The sequence below is a fragment of the Nerophis ophidion genome, linkage group LG26, assembly GCF_033978795.1.
Source record: "Nerophis ophidion isolate RoL-2023_Sa linkage group LG26, RoL_Noph_v1.0, whole genome shotgun sequence".
Classification (NCBI taxonomy): Eukaryota; Metazoa; Chordata; class Actinopteri; order Syngnathiformes; family Syngnathidae; genus Nerophis; species Nerophis ophidion.
Genome location: NC_084636.1, coordinates 6,748,109 through 6,757,419, shown reverse-complemented (window position 1 = coordinate 6,757,419; position 9,311 = coordinate 6,748,109). Strand labels below are relative to the sequence as shown.

Genomic DNA, 9,311 nt, shown 5'->3' with positions numbered 1-9,311 from the left:
TATATATAATCAGAGGGTCAAAAAAGTATTTAGTCAGCCAATGATTGTGCAAGTTCTCCCACTTAAAATGATGACAGAGGTCTGTAATTTTCATCATAGGTACACTTCAACTGTGAGAGACAGAATGTGAAAAAAAATCCAGGAATTCACATTGTAGGAATTTTAAATAATTTATTTGTAAATTATGGTGGAAATTAAGTAACCAAAAAGTTATATTTTGGTTTCATCTGACCACATGACATTGTCCCAATCCTCTGCTGTATCATCCATGTATCCATTTTGGTATAAACTCAACTCGTCTTGTTTGGAGGAAGAAGAATACTGAGTTGTATCCCAAGAACACCACACCTACTGTGAAGCATGGGGGTGGAAACATCATGCTTTGGGGCTGTTTTTCTGCTAAGGGGACAGGACGATTGATCCGTGTTAAGGAAAGAATGAATGGGGCCATGTATCGTGAGATTTTGAGCCGAAACTTCCTTCCATCAGTGAGAGCTTTGAATGGTTGACCAAATACTTATTTTCCACCATAATTTTCAAATAAATTCTTTAAAATTCCTATAATGTCAATTCCTGGATTTTTTTTCTTCACATTCTGTCTCTCGCAGTTGAAGTGTACCTATGATGAAAATTACAGACCTCTGTCATCATTTTTAGTATATATATATATGAATAAAAAAAATGATAAATGGATTGTACTTGTATAGCGCTTTTCTACCTTCAAGGTACTCAAAGCGCTTTGACACTACTTCCACATTTACCCATTCACACACACATTCACACACTGATGGAGGGAGCTGCCATGCAAGGCGCCAACCAGCACCCATCAGGAGCAAGGGTGAAGTGTCTTGCTCAGGACACAACGGACGTGACGAGGTTGGTACTAGGTGGGATTTGAACCAGGGACCCTCGGGTTGCGCACGGCCACTCTTCCACTGCGCCACGCCGTCACTATATATATACATATATATATATATATATATATATATATATATATATATATATATATATATATATATATATATATATATATATATATATATATATATATATATATATATATATATACATATATATATATATATATATATGTGTATAAATATATATATATATATATATATGTGTATAAATATATATATATATGTATATATCCATCCATCCATTTTCAACCGCTTATTCCCTTTGGGGTCGCGGGGGTCGCTGTTCCTATCTCAGCTACAATCGGGCGGAAGGCAGAGTACACCCTGGACAAGTCGCCACCTCATCGCAGAGCCACATATATGTATGTGCATATATATATATATATATATATATATGTATATATATATATATATATATATATATAAAACAAAAGTGCAAAGCCATAGGCTCACACAAGTTCAGTAAATAATTTTAATCTGGAAGTAATTTTACATTTTGTGTAGCGTTTGAGACGTATGATGACGTCACAAACAGTGACCCTGTACTTCCTGGTTGCCGTGTACTTTTGTCAAACAAATTAAGATTCTTTGTTGACCCTTTACCAAACCACTCCTCCATTAAAACACACGAGAACCACTCTAACTTACGCTTAGTTATTTTATAGCACAGTAACGACACAATTATTGTTACACTGAATATTATTATTACCACTCCATCGGCACGGTGACGTCACGAGTTTGTGTACAACCTCAAATGGCCGCTGGGGGCGCTGCGAGTTTGTAAAACATGTTTTCTTCCTTGGTACTTGTGTCGTGATTTCCACTTAGTGTGCTTATTTTATATTCAGGGAAAATACAAACAAAATTAATAACAAAAATAAAAAGAGCAGCTGTTTGTTGTGTATTATAAGTAATGTTAGTTCAGTAGTATTTATTTTTTGGAGCGTTTGAAACGTATGATGACGTCACAGACAGTGGTCGTCCACTTCCTGGTTGGCGTGTACTTTTGTCAACAAAGCATCGCGTTAACCAGCTCGGTTTCGTTGGGACTTTTACCACTTTTGTGTATTTTTGTGTTTGTTTACAATGTCGACGACCACGCTGTTCGCGGTTCTCCTGGTGCCGCTCTGTTGGCTCTTCTTCCTGGTGGCGGAGGCCGACGTCGGCGTCGGCGGCGGCGGCGGCGGCACGGAACTTAAAGCCGCCTTGAACCACAGTGGCGGGCAGAACCAGAGCAGCGGCGGTGCGAGGAACCACCCGGGTCTGTTTAACGGCTTCAACGTGGACAGTTCCATGTTCCAGCGGGCCTTGTACGTCCTCATCGCTTTCACCGGCGTCGGGGTCCTCTACTTCATTATTCGGGCTGTGCGGTGAGTTTGCTGCCCGACTAGGAACAATCAATACATTCATTTTGTTACGCCAATGCCAGCGAAATGTGGAGTTAGCATTGGAAAATAATGAATTCCTTCAAGCCTGGGGAACGAACACTCGACAGTTAAAATTCAAGATTGCACAGGAAGCAAAAAAAAAAAAAAAAGGACATTTTCATCCATCCATCCACCTTCTTCCGCTTATCCGAGGTCGGGTCGCGTGGGCAGCAGCCTAAGCAGGGAAGCCCATACTTCCCTCTCCCCAGCCACTTCGTCTAGCTCTTCCCGGGGGATCCCGAGGCCTTCCCAGGCCGGGAGACATAGTCTTCCCAACGTGTCCTGGGTCTTCCCCGTGACCTCCTACCTGTTGGACGTGCCCTAAACACCTCCCTCGGGAGGCGTTCGGGTGGCATCCTGACCAGATGCCCGAACCACCTCATCTGGCTCCTCTCCATGTGGAGGAGCAGCGGCTTTACTTTGAGTTCCTCCCGGATGACAGAGCTTCTCACCCTATCTCTAAGGGAGAGCCCCGCCACACGGCGGCCATTTTCATGATTTACTATATTTCCTGACAATAATATACCGTATTTCCTTGAATTGTCTCACCTTAAAACTCATTTGTATACTCCAGCCCAGGGGTCGGGAACCTTTTTGGCTGAGAAAGCCAAAAAGCAAAATATTTTAAAATGTATTTCCGTAAGAGCCACATAATATTTTTTTTTTAACACTGAACACAACTAAACGCGTGCATTTTTAAGTAAGACCAACTTTTCTAGAGTATAATAGGTCTCTTATTCTTTGTAATAACATTGTTATTCTGAAGCTAACTGTGGAAGGGGGGTGGCCCGCGGGCCTGCAGCAAACTGGGATGTGCCAGTAAGAGCCATATAGTATTTTTTTTTAACACTGAACACAACAAAACGCGTGCATTTTTAAGTAAGACCAACTTTTCTAGAGTATAATACGTCTCTTATTCTTTGTAATAACATTGTTATTCTGAAGCTAACTGTGGAAGGGGGGTGGCCCGTGGGCCTGCAGCGAACTGGGGTGTGCCAGTAAGACCCATATAGTATTTTTTTTAACACTGAACACAACTAAACGCGTGCATTTTTAAGTAAGACCAACTTTTCTAGAGTATAATACGTCTCTTATTCTTTGTAATAACATAGTTATTCTGAAGCTAACTGTGGAAGGGGGGTGGCCCGCGGGCCTGCAGCAAACTGGGATGTGCCAGTAAGAGCCATATAGTATTTTTTTTTAACACTGAACACAACTAAACGCGTGCATTTTTAAGTAAGACCAACATTTCTAGAGTATAATAGGTCTCTTATTCTTTGTAATAACATTGTTATTCTGAAGCTAACTGTGGAAGGGGGGTGGCCCGTGGGCCTGCAGCGAACTGGGATGTGCCAGTAAGACCCATATAGTATTTTTTTTAACACTGAACACAACTAAACGCGTGCATTTTTAAGTAAGACCAACATTTCTAGAGTATAATAGGTCTCTTATTCTTTGTAATAACGTTGTTATTCTGAAGCTAACTGTGGAAGGGGGGGGGTGGCCCGCGGGCCTGCAGCGAACTGGGGTGTGCCAGGACCGGCCTCGAAATCAGCGACAGGTGCGTAGATGGAAGTGAAGTGAAGTGAATTATATTTATATAGCGCTTTTCTCTAGTGACTCAAAGCGCTTTACATAGTGAAACCCAATATCTAAGTTACATTTAAACCAGTGTGGGTGGCACTGGGAGCAGGTGGGTAAAGTGCCTTGCGCAAGGACACAACGGCAGTGACTAGGATGGCGCAAGCGGGAATCGAACCTGCAACCCTCAAGTTGCTGGCACGGCCACTCTACATGGCATGGCTCACCTGATTCTTGTTATCTAATCACCTGTCGCTCTGTTATAAGCAGCAGCCAGGCGTAGAGACGGGGTTGGGGCTGGAGCCAGAGGGCGAGCGAGAACGAAAGAGAAAAATACAATTGCTGGAAAGCAACTGAGAGACTTATTGAAAAATAAAACAATATTGTAACCCTGAAACAGGCTCTCATGTCGGTGCTTGGTGGTCTGAAGAACCCCCAGGAGGACAAGCCTCACACTAACCAATAATAAATAACTTCTTAATGCAACTTCTTGAACAGGTGCGGTAGTAAACGGATGGATGGACTAAAAATGCATGAGAATGGTTTATGTTTTGAACATTATTTTTAACACTTGTTACAAAAGGAATTATTCATTACTTATCATGTTAAGCAATCTCAGCTCAGATTTATCCGAGAGTCAGATGCAGTCATGAAAAGAGCCACATCTGGCTCTAGAGCCATAGGTTCCCTACCCCTGCTCTAGCCTTTAAATAGACCTCCTTTTTAGACCAGTTGATCTGCCGCTTCCTTTCCTTTTCTCCTCCGTCCCCCCTCTCCCTTGTGGAGGGGGTCCGGTCCGATGACCATGGATGAAGTACTGGCTGTCCAGAGTCGGGACGCAGAATGGACCGCTCGCCTGTGTATCGGTTGGGGACATCTCTACGCCACTGATCCAACTCCGCTTGGGATGGTTTCCTGTGGACGGGACTCTCGCTGCTGTCTTGGATCTGCTTTGAACTGAACTCTCGCGGCTGTGTTGGAGCCACTATGGATTGAACTTTCACAGTATCATGTTAGACCCGCTCGACATCCATTGCTTCTGGTCCCCTAGAGGGGGGGGGGGGTGTTGCCCACATTTGAGGTCCTCTCCAAGGTTCTCATAGTCATCATTGTCACTGGCGTCCCACTGGGTGTGAATTCTCCTTGCCCTTATGTGGGTTCTTCCGAGGATGTCGTAGTCGTAGTGGTTTGCACAGTCCTTTGAGACATTTGTGATTTAGGGCTATATAAATAAACATTGATTGATTGATTGATTGAATTGCCGCAGGGTATATAGTATGCGCCTGACTTGAATTACTGCCGGGTCAAACTCGGCATGCTTAGTCAACCCTGTGACGTCACGAGTAAGTACCGGTAATTTGAAATCGCATAAAGGGAAGAAGATTAATTATTAAACTATTTAGTAGGATTTAAGGTCCCAAGCTTACATCACACTCAAATTTTTACTGCATGCCTTTGGTAAGTGAGAAGAGGTTTAAAAATAATTAGCGCATGCTTACTTTTACCGCATGCCTTTGGTAAGCGCAGGAGTGAGAAGAGGTTTTAAATTAATTAGCGCCCCGGCGGCAATTCAAGGAAATACGGTACTGGTGGCACGTCATTTTCACTTTCCAGGGGGCACTACTGAGCACCCTGAAATACACTGTAAAAATGGCAGATTGTACAGAAAACTTGAGTTTTTTTGTAAATGAACATTTTGTCAAAATACATATTCTCACAAGATTTGTGTGTGCGTGTGTGTGTGTGTGTGTGTGTGTGTGTGTGTGTGTGTGTGTGTGTGTGTGTGTGTGTGTGCGTGTGTGTGTCAGGCTGAAGAAGCCCACCCACAGGAAAAAGTACGGGCTGCTGGCCCACTCGGACTCGTTTGAGATGGAAGCGGTGGAGAGCGACGAGGACAACACACTGTACGATGCTCGCAACCTGCGCAGGTCAGGGGTCGCACGCGAAGACCACGCTCAAAACAGGCACGTGACCTTTGACCTGACGTGTGTGTGTGTTCTTTTAGATGAACGCCTCGTTGAAGACGACGACGACGACTTCCAGAGGGAGAACGAGGACCAAACACCAAAGAAGAAAAAGTATTTTTCTAACATGTGTCGATGACGTTGTGACGTTTTTTTTTTTCTTTCTTGCTGAATGAGGAGGCGGAGTCAGCTCACTCACACTTCCAGTTTTGACGGCTTGTGATTGGTCCAAATGACTCTGGCGGGGGTTTTTGCCGCATGTTGCCATGCTTAGCACCGTGGCTAATGTAGCGTGGAACATCACGCTAAAACAATCAAATAATCTTTTTTTTTTTTTTTTTTTCACTGTGGGAGGGGTAGCGGTCCTCAGGTGCGATACTGATGCTGACCAGCAGGTATCGGTGTGCCGCCATGACCAAAACGTTTGAAGTTAAATTATTTCCTAATTGCTACTTTTGTAAATGAAAATATTAAAAGTTTATTCATTGTATTTTTTTCCGTGTAATTTCATCAATTCTTCCCTGACGGCTATAATAAGTATTGGAAGTGAATATGTTAAAGGCCTACTTATTTAAACGGGGATAGCAGGTCCATTCTATCCGTCATACTTGATCATTTCGCGATATTGCCATATTTTTGCTGAAAGGATTTAGTAGAGAACATCCACGATAAAGTTCACAACTTTTGGTCGCTAATAAAAAAGCCTTGCCTGTACAGGAAGTAGCAGACGATGTGCGCGTGACATCACGGGTTGTGGAGCTCCTCACATCTGAACATTGTTTACAATCATGGCCACCAGCAGCGAGAGCGATTCGTACCGAGAAAGCGACGATTTCCCCAATTATTTGAGCAAGGATGAAAGATTTGTGGATGAGGAAAGTGAGAGTGAAGGACTAGAAAAAAAAAAAAAAGACTATACAGTGGGAGCGATTCAGATGTTATTAGACACATTTACTAGAATAATTCTGGAAAATCCCTTATCTGCTTATTGTGTTATTAGTGTTTTAGTAAGATTATATGGTCGTACCAGTACAACCTGAAGGTCGGCCCCGCAACTTTCTTCAGCACCAGTCGACGGGTGGTGGCGATGCCCATCTCTGCCCTTCGCAAGGGACCCTCTTCGAAACACAATCTTTCGAAATGATCGCTGCATAATACACTGTACTTTGTGTGTGGTCCAATCCAATAGTGTGCGGCAAGAAAGTGGCGTAAACCTGGCACTTTTGTCAACGGAATTTGGCACAGCAGGGGGAAAAAAAACCCGGAGGGGTCTGGCCACGGATGTGGTGACCGCCAGTGTCTCCGAAGGAAAACACGTTTCTCGACGAGGCGAAGGTGGCCGGTGGGGCTGGGCTGAGATTTTTTTATTTTTTGTTTCCCCCTCCTCGGTGGAAGCATCCGACGGTCGGGGGCGGCCGGTGGTAGGAGGCAAGAGAGTCCACAGCTGCCTCTTTGACAAGTGCAGGAGGAACAACGCGAGCTCTCCGCTCATGTCTACGGTAAGAACCGACTTATTAAATAAATAAATAAAAGGGTTGTACTTGTATAGCGCTTTTCTACCTTCGAGGTACTCAAAGCGCTTTGACACTGCTTCCACATTTACCCATTCACACACACATTCACACACTGATGGAGGGAGCTGCCATGCAAGGCGCTAACCAGCACCCATCAGGAGCAAGGGTGAACTGTCTTGCTCAGGACACAACGGACGTGACGAGGTTGGTACGAGGTGGGGATTGAACCAGGGACCCACGGGTCGCGCACAGCTACTCTCCCACTGCGCCACGCCGTCTATTACCACCATTTTCTCACCGAAACCTGCCGGTTGACATGTGGTAGGGAACCGTGTTCGCTTGACCGCTCCGTTCCTTAATAAAGCTTCACCGTCGTCTTTCGGGAATGTAAACAATGAAACACCGGCTGTGTTTGTGTCGCTAAAGGCGGCCGCAATACACCGCTTCCCACCTACAGCTTTCCTCTTTGACGTCTCCATTATTCATTGAACAAATTGCAAAAGATTCAGCAACACAGATGTCCATAATACCATGGAATTATGCGATAAAAACAGACTTATAGCTGTGAACGGCGCTGGAACAAATTGTCTTCTACAATCCGTGACGTCACGCGCACCATTATACCGCAACGTTTTAGCAGGATACTTCCGTGCAAAATTTAAAATTGCAATTTAGTAAACTTAACCGGCCATATTGGCATGTGTTGCAATGTTAATATTTCATCATTGATATATAAACTATCGGACTGCGTGGTGGGTAGTAGTGGGTTTCAGTAGGCCTTTAATAATAGTACTTATTGTATTATAAAGGCATCCTGAGAAGATGAAAGCGTCATAAAAAAAGTGGTGTGAACTGATCATCTAATGGCGTCACACACTAATTGAAACTAAAGAGCCACGCCCCCTTGCCTCCTCCGGGACTCGGCGCCGGCGTCTGATTGGCTGAGATCCTTATCAGTCCACGCCCCCTCGCGCCTAAACAACTGTGGGAAAGCTGTCAGCTGACTCTCACACCGGACAGCCAGCACCACGTGACGTCACGAGCGACAAACGAACACGGGCGATTTTTGTACTTATTTCGATTATTATTATTTCTCAATTGTTTGGCAAAATTTATAAATAAAGCTTTATGTAATAATGAAAAAGTGACGGGGCGGAGTTAGGGGGCGTGTCCCGCCCCGCCCCCCAGCAGGTCCCACGGGTGCTCCTCTGTGTTTGGAAGTAATTGGACTGTTACGCTTACGGGGCGTCGCCATGGCAACGGCGTGGAGAACACCCACACACCAGCGACCGGGCGGCTATAAAAAGGAGTTTCGGGACGCCACAGAAGCACTGTTGTTGTCGTCGAGAACCCCCGCCGCCATGACGTACGGAAGTAGCGGACGCCGGGCGGAAGCAGCAGCAGCAGCACACGGTACGTCGACTTCCCTGCCCGGAGTAATCACGTGATGTTCGCTCTCATTCCGGGCTTCTTCCCGTTTACGTCACAGGCCTTGTTAGCTTTAATTCCGGGCTTATTACGTCACAGGCCGCCAGGGCGTTACCGGCGGCCGACACAGCGTCAACGGAGCGTTCGCCGAGCTGCGCCGCCTCATTCCCACGTACCCACCCGACCGGAAGCTGAGCAAGAACGAGACGCTGCGCCTGGCTCTGCGCTACATCCACTTCCTGGACCGCCTCCTGGAATAGGGCCGCCCCCTCCTGCAGTGGGCGGAGCTTGGAAGCCCCTCCCCTACCTGGACACTCGCGGTCACGTGACCAGCTTTAATATAGTGTGATATTCACACGGATGTCAATATGTGGTTCTATTCAGGATCTTCCGTAACCAGATATGCTTCCTTTCAAAATAAAAGGAACCCTTGGTGATGTGATTTTGTTTTTGTCGTGTTTTAAAGGCCTACTGAAA

General features: G+C 45.2%; 2 protein-coding genes across 2 annotated transcripts; both read left to right on the top strand.

Annotated features, from left to right (window-relative positions):
• Positions 1–1,865: 1,865 nt before the first annotated feature.
• Positions 1,866–6,382, top strand: fam174c (family with sequence similarity 174 member C). Its single transcript, XM_061888075.1, has 3 exons — positions 1,866–2,290; positions 5,737–5,856; positions 5,934–6,382. Exons 1-3 carry the CDS (start codon positions 2,007–2,009, stop codon positions 5,935–5,937), a joined length of 408 nt encoding a protein of 135 aa, XP_061744059.1. The 5' UTR covers positions 1,866–2,006; the 3' UTR covers positions 5,938–6,382.
• Positions 6,383–8,405: 2,023 nt separating this feature from the next.
• On the top strand, positions 8,406–9,276 carry LOC133543430 (helix-loop-helix protein 1-like). The gene is made up of 2 exons (XM_061887991.1): positions 8,406–8,819; positions 8,934–9,276. Exons 1-2 carry the CDS (start codon positions 8,660–8,662, stop codon positions 9,092–9,094), a joined length of 321 nt encoding a protein of 106 aa, XP_061743975.1. The 5' UTR covers positions 8,406–8,659; the 3' UTR covers positions 9,095–9,276.
• Positions 9,277–9,311: the final 35 nt, after the last annotated feature.